Genomic DNA, 16,356 nt, shown 5'->3' with positions numbered 1-16,356 from the left:
CAATTTCATGCTGAAATTGATTTTGTGACAATAACTGATGGATAATGTTACTTCTTTCTTTCTACTTGCATTATTACTATAATGATCTACTTTAGTTGTATAATAACTATTTTTTTGTGCTAAGAAGAAAAAATATTAACTATTAATTCCGTAGTTATTATTTTATTTTTTGTTCTTTTGTGTTCAAAACAGGCTTTGAACATCAAGGATGAGATGTTTGATAAAAAGAAAAAAAATTAAGTTCTTAATTTGTAATTACTTGTATATATATGTGTTTAATAGTGCAGATTGACGATATTTGCACAATCTCCATTGCCAAAGCCGACGCTATTTAAAGAAAGCTATTGTCCTAGGATGAAAGAACCTTATGCAACTTTTCTGTCTCTCGGAAACGAGATGCGGTTAAATTTTCCGTCTTTACATGATCAAAAGATGTTGAATTTAATTATTATATTCATCTTTATTATTTAAACAAATATGATATTTAGTATAATATTTGAACTCATTAAAACAAGATACACGCGCTAGGTGCGTATACCTAAACTAGTGTATTCAAAATATAGTTGTTTTTAAATATTTGTCAATTTACATGTTAAGAGAAAATTAGCTTTTTTCACTTTTTAAATATTCCCAATTGTGATAATTTTTAAAGATTATACAAAATATTATTTTGACAACTAAAAAAGAACAAATAGCGTAACATATTTTTTGAGGTAAACTAAAAAACATGTGTTACATAAATTGAAAAGAAAATGAAACAGAAAAGACAAATCACAACTTACAACAACTAAAAATAAGAGCGCCACACAGACAATAAACCTGCAAATTAAAGCTGGAAGCTGCGACTACGACGACATTTTTGTAGTTTTTTTTTGCTTCTTAATTTACAACAATAATAAATTCAAAGTATTTTCACCAAGTGAAGTTTGGGGAGGATAAATATATGCAGTCTATATTGCTATCTTCAAAGAAATAGAGAGGTTGTTTTCGATAGACCCCCGGCTCAAGATAAAGAATAGCAAATACGTTCGTAATAAAACATGAAATAGAATGGATGGCATAACAGAAATAAAACATCCACATAGTAATAGCATACACTCACAAACCAAAAACACTCACCACACCCAAACTCTCCTATAACTAGCTGCTCGTACCTATGGACACGATCCTAGGATTACTAACTCGGATACACAAAGCTCTCCTAACTACTTGCTACCACTCACCAACACACACTAGCCTTCTACTTTTATCCACGACTTCCGCACCTTCCTATCTAGGGTCATGTCCTCAGTAAGATGTAATTGTTCCATGTCTTGTCTAATCACCTCTCTCCAGTATTTCTTCGGCCTACCTCTACCCCTCCTAAAATCATCGAGAGCTAGCCTCTCACACCTATGAACTGGGGCATTCGTGCCCTTCCTCATCACATGCTCAAACCATCCCAACCTCACTTCCCGCATCTTGTCCTCCACTAAAGTCACTCTCACCTTCTCCCAGATAATCTCATTCCTAACTCTATCCCCTCTAGTAAGTCCGCACACCCAACACAACATTCTAATTTTCGCCACCTTCAATTTTTGAATGTGGGAGTTCTTGACTGGACAACACTCCGCTTCATACAGAATGGTCGGACGGATTGCCACTCTGTAGAATTTGCCTTTAAACTTAAGGGACATTTTCTTATCGCACAACACTCCCGAGGCGAGCTTCCACTTCAACCAACATGCCCCAATACATTTAGATATATCCTCGTCAATTTCTCCATTCCCCTGAATCATAGATCCAAAATACTTAAAACTATTTCTCTTATAAACAACCTGAGAATCCAACCGCACTACCCCCTCGTCCTCCTGCCTCAAGTCCTCAAACTTGCATTCTATATACTCCGTCTTGTACCGAATCAACCTGAACCCTTTAGACTCAAAGGTTTGCCTCCAAACCTCCAATTTATCATTCACACCCCTCCCCCCGCGTATCATCTATCAGCACTACATCATCCGCAAATAGCATACACCAAGGCACCTCGCCTTGAATACTCCGCATCCACATATCCATCACCAACGCAAACAAGAACGGACTAAGAGTCGATCCCTGATGCAACCTTATCTCGACAGAAAAATGCTTTGAATCTCCTCCCGCCGTCCTCATCCGAGTCTTTACTCCATCATACATGTCCTTAATAGCCTTAATGTACGTCACCGGGACCCCTCTCACCTCCAAGCATCTCCAAAGAACCTCTCTAGGTACTTTGTCATACCCCTTCTCCAAGTCGATGAACACCATGTGTAAGTCCCTCTTCCTTTTCCTATACTGCTCCACCAATCTCCTCACCAGGTGAATTGCCTCTGTCGTCAAGCGACCAGGCATAAATTCAAACTGATTCTCCGAAATAGACACGATCCTCCTCAACCTCCGTTCAACCACCCTCTCCCAAATCTTCATAGTGTGACTCAACAACTTAATACCGTTGTAGTTGTTGCAACTCTGAATGCCACCCTTACTTCTTAATTTAATTATTTAATATTTAAAAATTTACTTATCCAATAAATTAAGTTTATTTCGCTTTCAAGCTTTTTTCTTTTAAAATAATGCTTCTTATTAAAACAATTTTTATTTTTAGAATAATTTATAATGTAGGAATGAAATTTGTATATTAGACAGGCGTATTTCGTGTAACGCTTTACGTGACATTTTACGCAAATTACAACCTAAAATGCGTGTATTTATTTGTTTAAATTTATAATAATTTAAGCGTGTGTCTATACAGATCTAAAATTGAAGAACAAAGATATAAGTTAATGTCAAATTAAAAAACACGTCCATATATTATACAATATGATACTATTGACATAAATCTATGCAAATATGTCGTTTCCTCAAACTATAGGAACTACTAAAGTAGAGTAACGAAAATAGAGGCCTAAGGATGCAAAGCTCCAAAACTTTCATAACTGTTACCTATAACCTCTAACTCTGAATATATACGAGTAAATACTTAAATTTATATAAAATCGAACAATTAGACACACACATTTTATATTACGTCATATGTATTATCACATAATACTTCACATAGAATACATGTGTCATTTATTCAATTAAATACAAGTTTGAGTGTGTATTTATGTATACCAAAATTAAAAAACATGAGTATAAACTGAGTTAATTAAATAACACATTTATATATTATACCAATATCATGACTATTAACATCAATCTCAATGCAAATATGTCCAACCTTAAATACAGGAACTGGTAAAGCAGATGAAAGAAAATGGAGGATCAAGGATGCAAAGCTCGAAAATTCCATAATTGTTACTGAAAAACTTTTGAAAATTTGATATATTTATTCGTTTGATCATGAAAATTAAAAATATATTTATTTTATTTGATTTTTTTAAATTTAAAAATATACTTGAGTTGTGTTTGATCATAATATTTTTAAAAATATTTTAGACATTAAATATACTCTTTTATAAAATAATAAAAATAATTATGGTGAAAAAAAGTAAAAATACCTCAAAAAGTATTTTTTAAAAAAATAAAAATTATGAAAGCATATTTTAAAATATACTATTTTTAATTTTTGTGATCAAACAACAATATAAAATAAAGTAAAATATATATAATATTTATGTGCAAACGCCTACGTGGAGGAGGGACCACTCTAATCCAAACCGAATATTTGTAGTAGTACTATTTTTCATGGAACAGGTCAACAGTCAACGACATCAACTTTTTTACTTTTCCAATCTTTTGAAAGAATTTAAATATGAAGATTTGTGTCCTCATAGAGTTTGAAAATAATTTATGACTTTATTGGCCATCTTAATTGAAAATGCATGCTCTCCTTAAAAAAATTATAATAGTTAATTACTACAAGTTAATACTATTGTTGTTATTTACTTTTTAATCATTGATGAATCTCCGTAACTAATTATAATTTATCAAAGTGTAGTAAATGATAACTGTATTATTAATAATTTTTATTAAAATAACGTGGTATGAATTTAAAGTATGTATTATCTAGTTCATTATAAAATAATAATTTTATATGAAATTTGCGTTTATTTTTTATGGTACTTAAAACTCGCGAGTATAAGTAGAATTTCATATTTTTTGTTATAAATAAAAAAGATATGTAGACCAAAATTTATGTAATACTAGGTACCGACTACCGAAGGCCGTGCCAGCACGGGCCCATATTTTTAAGTTGTTAACTGTTGTAATTTATAATACTTTTTCGACATTATAATTTTCTATTTTAAGTTATTTGCTATTGGAATTTATAATACATTTTTTTGTTCAAACTTTTGTGATGTTGATAGTCAATTTGTATTTTAAAAATAATTTAATCTTTTAATTATTGTGATTTGTAATTTTTTTTTTCTATTTCAACTTAAAAGACACTGATATAATTTGAGAGACAATCAAATATCATGATTGAAGTAGCAAAACAGGCATGTCTTGAATGACTCATAATAATTCATTAGAAGTGATATAACAAAATTGTTATAAAAAATACTTGTGAATTTTTTTTAAGTGGGCCTCATATAAGATGTCAAATTAATTAAAAAATATCAAGAGTTAATTTATCACTTTTATGTGTATTTTACCTTTTTATTAAATATTATTAATTTTTTAGTACTTAGATGACTTATAATAATTATTTAGGGGTGATGTAGTAAAATTACGATTGAAGCAACTGAAGCATACATGTAATAAATATCTATTTTTAAAAAACTAAATTTTATTAATTTTCTAATACGTAAATGTCATATAATAATTAATTAGAGGTAATATAGTAAAATTACGGAGCAAGCAGACAGCTAAAAGCAAGCATGACAATCATCGGTTGTTTGATTCCAGCAACTGCTACTCACACTTACATATAGTAACACGATTGAAGTAGCGAAATTGACACATCTTGAATGATTCATAATAAATAATTAGAAGTGATATAGCAAAATTGCTATAAAAAATACTTGTGAAATTTTTTAAGCGAGCCTCATATAAGATGTCAAATTAATTTAAAACATCAAAAGTTAATTTATCATTTTATGTTTATTTTACTTTTTTTTTAATTAAATATTATTAATTTTTTACTTAGATGACCTGTAATAATTACTTAGGGTCGATATAGAAAAATTACGATTGAATCAATTGAAGCGGACATATCATAAATATCAATTTTATTTTTTAAAAATTAAATTTTATTAATTTTTTAATACGAAAATGTCAATTAATAATTAATTAGGGGTAATATAATAAAATGACGAAACAAGCAGGCATGTCGACCGTCAGCTGCCTGCTTCAAAGAGCTGCTACTCGCTCTTATATATAGTAGTAATTTTAAACAAAAAATTATGGATATATCAAATTAATGTATTTTTTTGATAGCTTTTAAAATGTATAGATATAACATGTCAATAATTGAAGGTATGTTTTTACTTTCCTACCCTTATACTCTAATAACTAATCAATAGTTATGGGGCAGAAATCAAATATATAAGTTATATTATAACCACTCAAATATATGACTTTGTTTTGACCAAATTTTTTTAATTCTTTTTAGACTTTGTATTAAATGAAATAGCATCTCATAAAATAAAAAAGGAGATGATATAACATCATATTTAATAAGTATCATATTATCATATATTACATGAAACAATCGATTAGTATCATATGTTGGTGATTAATGGTGGGTGTCAATCGATTTGGCTTAATTTTATATATTATTAATTTTTTATTTTTAAATACACTAAATTACTAATCAAACCAGTAAGATATTTTTTTATCTAGTTTTGATTTTTAACGATTCAAGTTTAGATTTAGATAAGAAATTTTTTATAAAACAAAAATCAATTGGACGCACTGATTTTCAATGTTATGTAACAATAGCAAATAACACGACATCAATAAGAATGACCACAAAATAAAAAAAGTAGCAGCTAACATGGCATACGCCTTGCAGTGCCAAATTTCGTAAAATAGGAAGTCCACCGTCTTGTCAACTAACTATGCAGCAATTAGACTTTAGGGGATATTGAATGATGAATAGATTTAGCTTTGTCGGATTAAATATTTCTAGAAATTGACTAGGTTTGTAAAAGCTAAAGAGAAATTAAGTGAAAACATCAATAACTAATAAATAAAAGTAGTAATTTATTATTCCATCCATTTAAAAAATACTTTGCCTGCTTTCTATATATATTTGTTCTAAATTATTTGTCCTGCTTATGAAATCAATATTATTTTAGATTTTATTCTTAAAAAAAAATTACCCCTATTAAGTATCACACTGTTTGAAATTTTTGAAAATAAAATTATTGAAATTCAAAGTCATTAAATATAAATGACCCCTCTTTTCCCTTTTAGTATTACTCTAAAACCATTTATGTTTAGTGAATTTAACATTTCAAATGTTGATTTATGATTTCTGCTCCATAACTATAGATTAGGTATAAGAATATAAGGATCAAAAAGTATTATTGACATCTTAAGTGATGCATCAAATAGGAAGGGATCAAGTAATTTAAAATGAATAAAGCATATTTTTATTGAATTATCGATTTATTTAATGACTCAATATGAAAAAATTAAAATTGAATCATTAATTCAATAAATAAAATTATAAATAATTAAAATATTATTAACTCAATAATAATAAATTGTTAATATTTTTATTAATTTAATGTATTAATTTATTAATTTAGAGTATAAAGTGTACGCTTTATACTTTATGGATGAAAATCAGATTCTTGTGCAGTGGTCGGTGCTCAAGATAGAGTTTGAGTATGTATTACGTTTCATTATTATTATCAACATTTATACGCCGCACCCGCACCACATGATTAACCAAACCTCACATGCACCTCACTCCTTGCCCCAATATGCATTTACAGATCAATTGGTTGGAAAATTAGTTACATTGAGATTATAAATTTTAAAATTAATTATTTTATCATTATGAAGAGATAAAATAATATTATAATTCTAGAAGGAGTTATTTTATAAATTTTATTCTAATTAAATATAAAATAAATTTATTTTAAGATTGATTTTAAAATTAGTTATTTTTTATCTCTCTGATCAAACGATCCCTTATTCATTTACTAAACGCATTATGTATAATTGTATTATTTAATTAAAACTTTTATTTGTTTAGTTGATAAATTCCTAGTTGGACATATATTATTATATTTAGATTAATAAAATTTGTATAAAAATATTTTAAGTTGTTAAATGACACCCATATAATTTCAAGAGGCAATCAATTTTTTTTATATCTTTTTAAAAATATTTACAGTTGCTAATTATTGTGTTTTATATTACTTTTCAAATAGTAATTATCAAATATATAATAAAATATTTTAAGTTATTTAACTTTTGTAATTTAGAATACCTTTCATATAATTTTCAAATAATACATGTTACTCTTTTTTTTATTCCAATTTAAGTGACACAGATATAATTTCGAGAGTCAGTCAAACATTTTATATTTTTTAAGTTGTTTATTATTGTGATTTATATATTTTTTATATATCTTTTTAAAATATACAACAGATTAATTATTTTTTAGATATATTAAGTTGTTAAATATTACTATAGTTTATACCACTCTTTATATAATTTTCAAATAATATAAGTTACTCTCCTTATCTAAACTTTTGTGGCATTGATAGTCTATTATATTTTTTAAAATATTTTAATTATTGTGATTTATAATACTTTTTTGTATTTCAATTTAAGTGACACAATGCTTAGATAGTCATAATAATTAATTAACGGTGATATCATAAATTCATGATTGAAACAGCAAAACAGACATGTCTTAAATGACTTATAATAACTAATTAAAAGTTATATAACAAAATTTTTACTATATAAGTACTTGTGTAAAAAAAATAAGTGAGCCTCATATAAGACGTCAAGTTAATTTAACATTAAATATTATTAATTTTTAATACTTAGATGACTTTTAATAATTAATTAGGAGTGATAAAATAAAATTACAGTTGAAGCAGGCATGTCATAAATGTCTATTTTATTTTTTTAATTAAATATTTTTAATTTTTCAATATAAAAATGATATATAATAATCAATTAGGAGTGATATAGTAAAATTACGAAGCAAATAAGTGAAATAATGACAAGCAGATATGACGACGGAGTGGAGTTTGTTTAAGCAGCTCCACTCCCACTTATTATACTTATTATACAGAACTTCACTTTATCCATCATATTAATTGGCTTGTGTTGACTTGACATTCTTATTAAGAAAATTTTAATTAGAAGTATATCTTGCTAAATAATTTTATTGATTAAACTTTAGATTCTGAATTTGACTATTATTAATTTATGTAACTATTTAATGCTAAAGGTAGATTAGAAAAATATATTAAAATTCTTTTTATTTCATAAATTAAATAAGTAAATTGAATCACCTGGATTTAGAATAAAAATCAAATAAAATGAAAAAGAGAAAGTTTAAACTTAATATTTGATACTCATATATAATTCAATTAATTTAAGATTATGCTAAAAAGTTTCATTATAAAAGGTAAGAGGCTCCCTATTAAAGAGGATTTCATATTTCAGGTTCAAATTCGAAATCTTTGGTTAGAATGAAGAAATACTTATACCATTTCATTGCAACCTTTGGTGATTCAAATGACGTTCATTTTATACTCTTTCAAAATTTTACTTACTAGTTTATAGTGAATATAAGTATATTATCATTATAATTACATCTTTCTACGGTAATCATTCTCCATAATAATATTTTTCTTCTGAATTTTTTTTTATTTTTGAACTGACTTTCCATTTGATGTCGAGTTGTATATTCTTTATAATTACATTGTATTGTATTAGCCAAAATATTTTCCCATTTTTGAATAAAGATTCCTCTAATGCTCTATTACTTCTGTTAATGTTAAAGAAAGGGAAAAAAAGTTTATACATAATTTTTTAAAGGGAAAAAGAAAAGGCGCCAAAACCAAAAGAATAAAAACTAAAAAAAAAAAGAATAATAGGCCCCACAGAATTATTCTTTTTATTACAGTATTAATTAATACACTGATCACTATAGTCCGTTATATATTCTCTCTCTCCACTGTCCCCTTTCTGGCCATACACCTCCAACATTGAGGGTCGTTTGGTTGGAAAATATTAAGCTAAGATTAATTATGATAAAATTATTTTTTATTGAGTGTTTGATTTGTTATATTTAAAGTAATATATATGGTATATTTTTTAAGAATAAATTAAGTGATTAAAAAAGTACCCTTTATCTTATTTATTTATTTTTTTTATATAATTTCTTTTCAAGCTTTAAAATATTTATTTTTTAAAATAAAACTTTCATCTTATTTAACTTTAATTTTTTTGCGTGTGTCTTTCCATTATTATGCCGTATGTGTTTAAAAAAATCTTACTACATTTTATTTAGTTTGAAATAAAAACTTTCAAGTTAAGTTTATTATAGTAAAAGAGGATTTATTATTTATTTCATTTCATTTAAACACATATCACTCATATAATATATTAAAATTCATTTTAATTGATATATAACATAATAATTAATTTTTAAGTGATTAAAAAATTATTTAATTTAAACTATGTAATTCAACAATGGTGTTGATATTTTTATTATTTTTTAGAAAATAATTATTCAAATAAATTTAACGTATAATATATTCATAAATAAAAAGTTATATACATGGGTGAATTAAAAGAAATACTTTATGTAAGGCGGGTCAATGAAAGCGGATAATTGGACATAATGATGGAATAAGAATTTTTAATTTTAGATTTAAATTTTTGATAAATTATTATATATTACTAATAATTTTTTAATGTAAATATAATACATATGTCAAAATTATTAAGTATTTAAATTTTATTAAAATACTAGTATATATATATAGATACGTGAAATGAAATCATAGATTTTGAGGATATTTTAGTCATTGTATAATTTTATACCAAAGATAAATAGTCTTGAGATTGTTATCCCACCAGTTGAGTTATCGCAAATATTTACAACTAAATGTGTGATAAAAAGTTTTATTCCAAAATTATTATTTTATTCCGAAATTATTAAGTTTAATACCGCAAACCAAACGACCCCTTAAAAATTGTGGTTGCACTAAAGGTTTGAACACATATATTATGTTTAAAATTTTAAATTTTTTTTAAAATTAAAGTATTAATTATTTTCTTAATTTACTAAATATATTTTTAAATTTTATATAATTATATCTAATCTATATTGAGTTTAATGAATATTGAAATATCAAAAATTTCGCTATAAGTCCTCCCGTGCTCAACTTTGCACCTCCGAGGCATTGGTAGCAGTGTGTTATAGTTTTTAGTCCTTCCCATGTTTCTATATAAGTGCAAAAAATTATTTTTATGATTTAAATTTGTAATTTTTTACCTATATAATAACTTTATCAATTACTTAGGACGTTCTATTTTGAAGGTAATATTATCATAATAAAGAAAAAAAGAAAAAAGATATAGTATAGAAATTTATTTTTTAATTTGACTTCAACTTATATTATATCCTTCAATTTGAATGTACGTAAATAAATACTTAAATTATCATAAAATTAAGTAAATAGACACACTTATTTCATGCAAACTTTCAAATAGAACACTACACATAGAGGCGGATTCAGAATTTTAAACTTGTGGGTTTTCAAGGGCTCCTTTTCTGCCACTAAGTTATCCCTTGGTTTAGTTATGGGTTCCCACCTATTAATATTTATAACTTTGGCTATTTTTCTATGTAATTTTAAGTCTTACGGTAGCGGGTGTGGATTTTCGGGAACCCACACCTCTACTCTACATCTGCCACTGACTACACAAAACATATTTCTTCTTTCCCATTTTACTCGTTCCAATTTGATAAGTATTACACATTGGTTAAGAAAAACAATTAATAACATAGCTACTTTACCATAGTATCCTTATTAAATTATGTTTATATTTTAATTTGGAGATAAAACAATTAACACTTAGGGTAAAAAGGAAAACAAATTGTTTTATCTTGATTAATAAAAAGTGATAAATCAAATTAAAAAATTTGGGATAAGTTAAATTGGACTAAGAGAGTATTTATCTAGTTATTTAATTATATATAAATTTAAATATCGTACTTACTTCCACATAAAATTTGAGAACATACATGAAAATGCTGGCTGCACAGAATTATTGTCCATATTAATTTAATATCTGTCACATACTACTAAATCAGTACTCCCCTCTCAGTGAGCTCCTCTGTATCTCTGCTGAGCTAGCTACGAATCCTCATTTATTCTATTTCTCCTCTCCTTTATTCTCTCTCTCTTTCCATCCACCACCGTGCACCGCCACTCTCCTCCGCATTTCCCCCGGAGCACGGCGGCGATTTTCCTCTGGAATCTTCCAAGTTCAGCTGGCCTGTTAACAGAAAACTCGGAAGTCTATGTTCATATTTGCTTCGTAATGTTAGAGGTAGCAATGAGTTGTTTGTCAGTTTTTTGTCGTTCGATTTCTGTTACGGTTTGTTGTCATTATATTATTTTATTATAGTTATTATACTGTTATTGTATTTGGACTATCATATTAATATTTTGTTATAGTTATTACTATTTTGTTATTGTATTTCGATTATCATGTTATTTTGTTATGTTATTTTTGTTACTGTCTGCTATTTCTCGTATGTCGACAACTGTTTCTTCTACGGATTTGACTATTTTTCTTTGAGCTCTGAGTGTTCATCGGAAACATCACTCTACCTGTGTACTATCAGAACTCATTTTGTGGAAATTTGCTTCATAATGTGTGTTTGTAAGTGTAAATAGCTTAGATGAAAACTGATATAGCTGGTGGAATCTCCATTTGTGCAGGTGTGATGAAGCATTTTTGTTGACAAAACAGCTAATCAACTATATATATAGGCGGAACGATGGCGGATGTTGCAGTTGCGAAGTCATGGAGAGACGAGTTAGCGAGTTTAGTGGAGGATAGTGGTATAAGGTTCAATGGAGATGTTGTAGTGCCGGCATTTGAGGAGAAGAGATCTGTGTATGATGAATCTCCGGTGAACGAGGAGGTTGAAGTGGAATCGGAGAGTTTAAAGGACCAAATTGAGGGATTTGCAAAGGCTTGGGGAGAAATGTTGATGGAATTGATGAGAGGTTGTAGAGATGTGGTGCAACAGAGTTTATTGACTGAGGAATCGTACATTGTGAAGAAAACTAAATTTCCTTTAGCTGAGGTTTCGAAGAGGTTGAGTGTTTTGAATGAGTTTTTGCCGGAGGATCGTGATCCGTTGCATGCTTGGCCGGTGATTTTCTTCGTCTTCATCCTCGCCCTTTCCGGTAAATTTTGGATTTCTTTTAGTACTTTGAGATTTTACTCTGTTTTCCGTTGGTATTTTCTTTGTAGAATGTACACTGCTTAAACATCAATTTTTGAATTTCAAAGTTGGAAGTGTTAGGTTTTTGACTTTTAGTTATTTGGTAAAGTTGACTCCATGTGACCAGGAGTTCCCGGGTTAATCCCAGTGTAAACAGCCTCTTGCAAATGTAGAGTAAGTCTGCCTGTGACAGATCCGTGTGGTCTGCCTCCTTGGGTCCCGGGCATATCTGGAGCTTTAGTCACAGGGCTGCCTTTTTAGTTACTGTGGTGGTCAAAACAGTGGCGGAGTCAGAATTTTTACTAGGGATCAAATTAGAAAGGTGTAAGCACTCGAACTAGCCGAAGGGGGTTTAACTTCAACTATATATACATAAAAAATAAAACAATGTATAAATAGTATAATTTTCCGCCGAAGGGGGTTCGGATGAACCCCCTAGCCATCCGAACCCCCTAGCCATAAGGTGGCTCTGCCCCTGGGTCAAAATACTTGTTACCTTTGATTACTTGTTATGGATATTATCCATGTTCGATTGATTAGCTTCTCCTACGAGTTGTGATTGTAGAATTGAAATTCTTTATCTAACATTCGGCTCCACATAGAAACGGAATAATTCGAGAACACTCCCTGTTTGGCACTATTACCATGTGGGAATCAAACTGACCTTACTTTTGCTACGATTCTAAAGAATCTTTAGAAAACTGTGATTTTGTAGTACATATTGTATAGTTTACGAATATGTGAATTTTCTGATGAAAATTAACTAAATCCAACCCCAAAAAAGTGGATCAGTTGACTCTTCCTTCCACAACCATACAATTCTTTTTAAGACATACAGAGCAAAGAAAATGAAAGGCTTTAACTTCTATTAATCTCTGGAAATTTTCAAATCTAGCATTTACTTTGATATCCGGACTCCATTTGAGAGATTTCACAGGGTATGTAATTTGTTGTCGTTGTAATATTTCCTTTTGGTGATGAAGAAGCTTTTATCCTTTTTATTAAAAACTGTTTCCTCTGTTTCTTTGTGGCATCCATTGTGAATTGTTAGTCACAGTGGTATAATAATCTGATTTGTTTATGGTTTACACACCCATTAAACATTTGTAGGCTCTATTAATAGATTCCTGGGATCGTAATTGTTCTCCTTTCTCTATTTTTTTCCTTTTGGTTCATGATTCTCTTGGTTTCTGGTCCTGATAATTGGTGACATGGTGCAGCATTGAGTGTAAATAGTAAACAAGATATCTCAGGCAAGCTAGTGAAAGAAGTGTACATACATCCTCCTAGTGCTACTCGTATACTGCTTCCAGATGGGAGACATATGTCATATCATGAGATGGGAGTTCCACCAAACAGAGCTAGATATCCAGTAATTGCTCCACATGGCTTCCTGTCTTCTCGACTTGGAGGTATGGGATTGCTGCATAGCTAGTGTTAATATTTAATTTGACATTGGTTGATGTTAATAGTTTTTTTCTGTATGGTTTTTTGTGATAGGTATATCCGGAGTGAAAATGTCACTTCTTGAAGAGTTTGGCATTCGTTTGGTGACTTATGACCTTCCAGGTTTTGGAGAGAGTGATCCTCACCCTGAACGAAACCTTAACTCATCTGCTCTGGACATTCAATACTTGGCTGATGCCTTAGGAGTTAATAGTAAATTCTGGGTTTTGGGCTACTCAAGTGGAGCAATACATGCTTGGGCTGCAATGAAATTTATACCTGACCGAGTTGCCGGTATGTTCATTCTTCCATTCATATCTTAACTCCTCCCTACTAAATGTGAAGGCCATTTTTCTCTTTTGTCATGAATTGAGTGTTGAAATTTAAGTAGAATGGCATGGTAGTATGTAATTAAGACAGTTCACCACAGTCAATCGATGATCTCTAAAAATAGGATAGATAGAAGGAACGAAACTTGGTGGCTCTCACTGTAATGTGATAGTCATAGCTTCCTTGATTGCTGGACGGTCTGATAAAACATCATTGTTTCTCCTCTAATTGATCCGATAAACTTACTCATCAAATTTCTGATGATTTTATCATCTTGTTACAGGCGTAGCTTTGTTTGCCCCATTTGTCAACCCATATGAATCAAGCATGACTAAAGAAGAGATGACTGGAACTTGGAACAAGTGGACTAGGAAAAGGAAACTGTCATACTTTTTAGCTCGAAGATCTCCAAAATTTCTTGATTACTTCTATCGTCGGACATTTCTATCTGGAAAGCATGGTCAAATTGATAAATATCTGTATCTGAAGCTGGGACAAAAGGTAGATACTTTTATATGTTTCTATCTCGCTCCCTCTTTTTCTTTGCCCCATCCTTGAGAGGGATCTGATCAATGGTTATGGATCTTATATTTTCAGTTAGGATTGCCCGTAGTAAGTGACATGCATTAGTTAAAATTTAAAAAAGAAAAGAAAAAAGAAGTGAACACACTTTCCATTGTTACTATAGCACTCAAGTTACTACTGTTTAGCTCTTCCTCTTATTTTTTTTTTGTTGTGTATGTGAGTGATAGATGAAGCAGAAAATTGTAAATTCGGCCCCTAATTGGAGCACCTCAATTCCAAACTAGTTGGGTATCGAGACATAGTTGATTGACGTTGTATTTATGATAGACACAAAAAAGGACTCGATACTTCTTTTTCCTCTGCTTGCAATGTCTGCTGTAACGTTTGATTATCTTTGACATGTATCATCTTATGTTCTTCGCAGGATAAAGCATTGAGCAGTGAACCAGCCTTTGAAGAGTTCTGGCACAGGGATGTTGAGGAGTCAATTCGTCAGGGTAGCACTAAGCCATTTATAGAGGAAGCTGCACTTCAGGTGTCAAATTGGGGGTTTAGCCTTGTGGATCTTCAAGTGCAAGAAAAGTGTTCTGGGAAAGGGATTCTATCATGGCTCAAGTTTGGTTATGGTCAAGTGAAGTGCGAATTGTCTGGATTTCTAGGACCAGTTCATATATGGCAGGTTTGCAAACATCTAAATCTTGTTTCCTCGGTTTCATTTAGTTACTCGTCTCTTCCTGCTTTGAGTTTCTTTAGAACGTTTGCCTTTGCAAAAGATTTAGTATTGTCGCTATTTTGTCTCAACTGTGTAGGATATATTTGATGAGCATATGAATTATGAAACAGGGAATGGATGATCAGGTTGTTCCTCACCAAATGACCGACTATGTAGCTAGAATTCTGCCAAGTGTGGTGGTGCACAAGCTTCCCGATGAAGGCCATTTTTCTTATTTCTTCTGTGAGGAATGCCACAGGAAAATGTTCCTGACTATTTTCGGAAGTCCTCAGGGGTCTCTTGAAGAGAGCATTGAAGCTCCAACAGAAGACTATGGATACCAGGAAGCTGCAAATCTAGCTATGGCAGCAGAATGAGCAGAAAAAGCTCCGTGACCATAACTATTGATGTATATACTACTACAGGAATGCTCCTTTTCTCCAGGAGCACAAAAGTCAGATGTACGAGCGGTTCCTAATGGGTGGCGTTAAAAGAGTTTTCGTTTCTTGTTTTGGGTGGATAGTGCTTTTTGGATTTCACTACGAATCAAGTCCCTAACAACAGAGGTTGAGTAACATGATCAATCACACGAATCTTTTTTCTCTAGAGGCATATCTTTATATATCTATAGAATGCCCCCTTAATTTGGACATTCCTTGTTACAAGGATCTGTGTTTGATGACCAATTTGACACAGTTTATCGTAACATCTCCAGTGATGCTTATTTTCTGAATAGAATTTTCTTGAGATGAGCGTCTACTGGAAACCTCTCTCCTACAAAGATAGGGATAAGATCTGCGTCAGTCTAATCGAAACCTTTCTCCTCCATAGATAGGGATAAGGGGTCCTCAGATTCCACATGTGGAACTATAATGAGTATGTTGTTAAGAGGTACGAATGTTGGAATTGAATTTGAGCTCTATTCAATAGT

At 30.1% G+C, this 16,356-nt stretch overlaps 1 protein-coding gene across 2 annotated transcripts; it reads left to right on the top strand.

The window, feature by feature from the left end:
* The first annotated feature begins 11,185 nt into the window (after positions 1-11,185).
* LOC107843052 lies at positions 11,186-16,180 on the top strand. 2 transcript variants are annotated; one of them, XM_016687192.2, is made up of 7 exons: positions 11,186-11,505; positions 11,901-12,374; positions 13,633-13,824; positions 13,913-14,152; positions 14,472-14,689; positions 15,138-15,392; positions 15,557-16,180. In XM_016687192.2, exons 2-7 carry the CDS (start codon positions 11,960-11,962, stop codon positions 15,800-15,802), a joined length of 1,566 nt encoding a protein of 521 aa, XP_016542678.1. In that variant the 5' UTR covers positions 11,186-11,505; positions 11,901-11,959; the 3' UTR covers positions 15,803-16,180. The 2 variants fall into 2 exon arrangements, with proteins under 2 accessions (XP_016542678.1, XP_047252042.1); XM_047396086.1 differs by having other exon boundaries at positions 11,186-11,553.
* Positions 16,181-16,356: the final 176 nt, after the last annotated feature.

The sequence above is a fragment of the Capsicum annuum genome, chromosome 9 (genome assembly GCF_002878395.1).
Source record: "Capsicum annuum cultivar UCD-10X-F1 chromosome 9, UCD10Xv1.1, whole genome shotgun sequence".
Lineage (NCBI taxonomy): Eukaryota > Viridiplantae > Streptophyta > Magnoliopsida > Solanales > Solanaceae > Capsicum > Capsicum annuum.
Note: the sequence above shows the minus strand (reverse complement) of the source record. Positions and strands in the feature narration are given on the sequence as shown.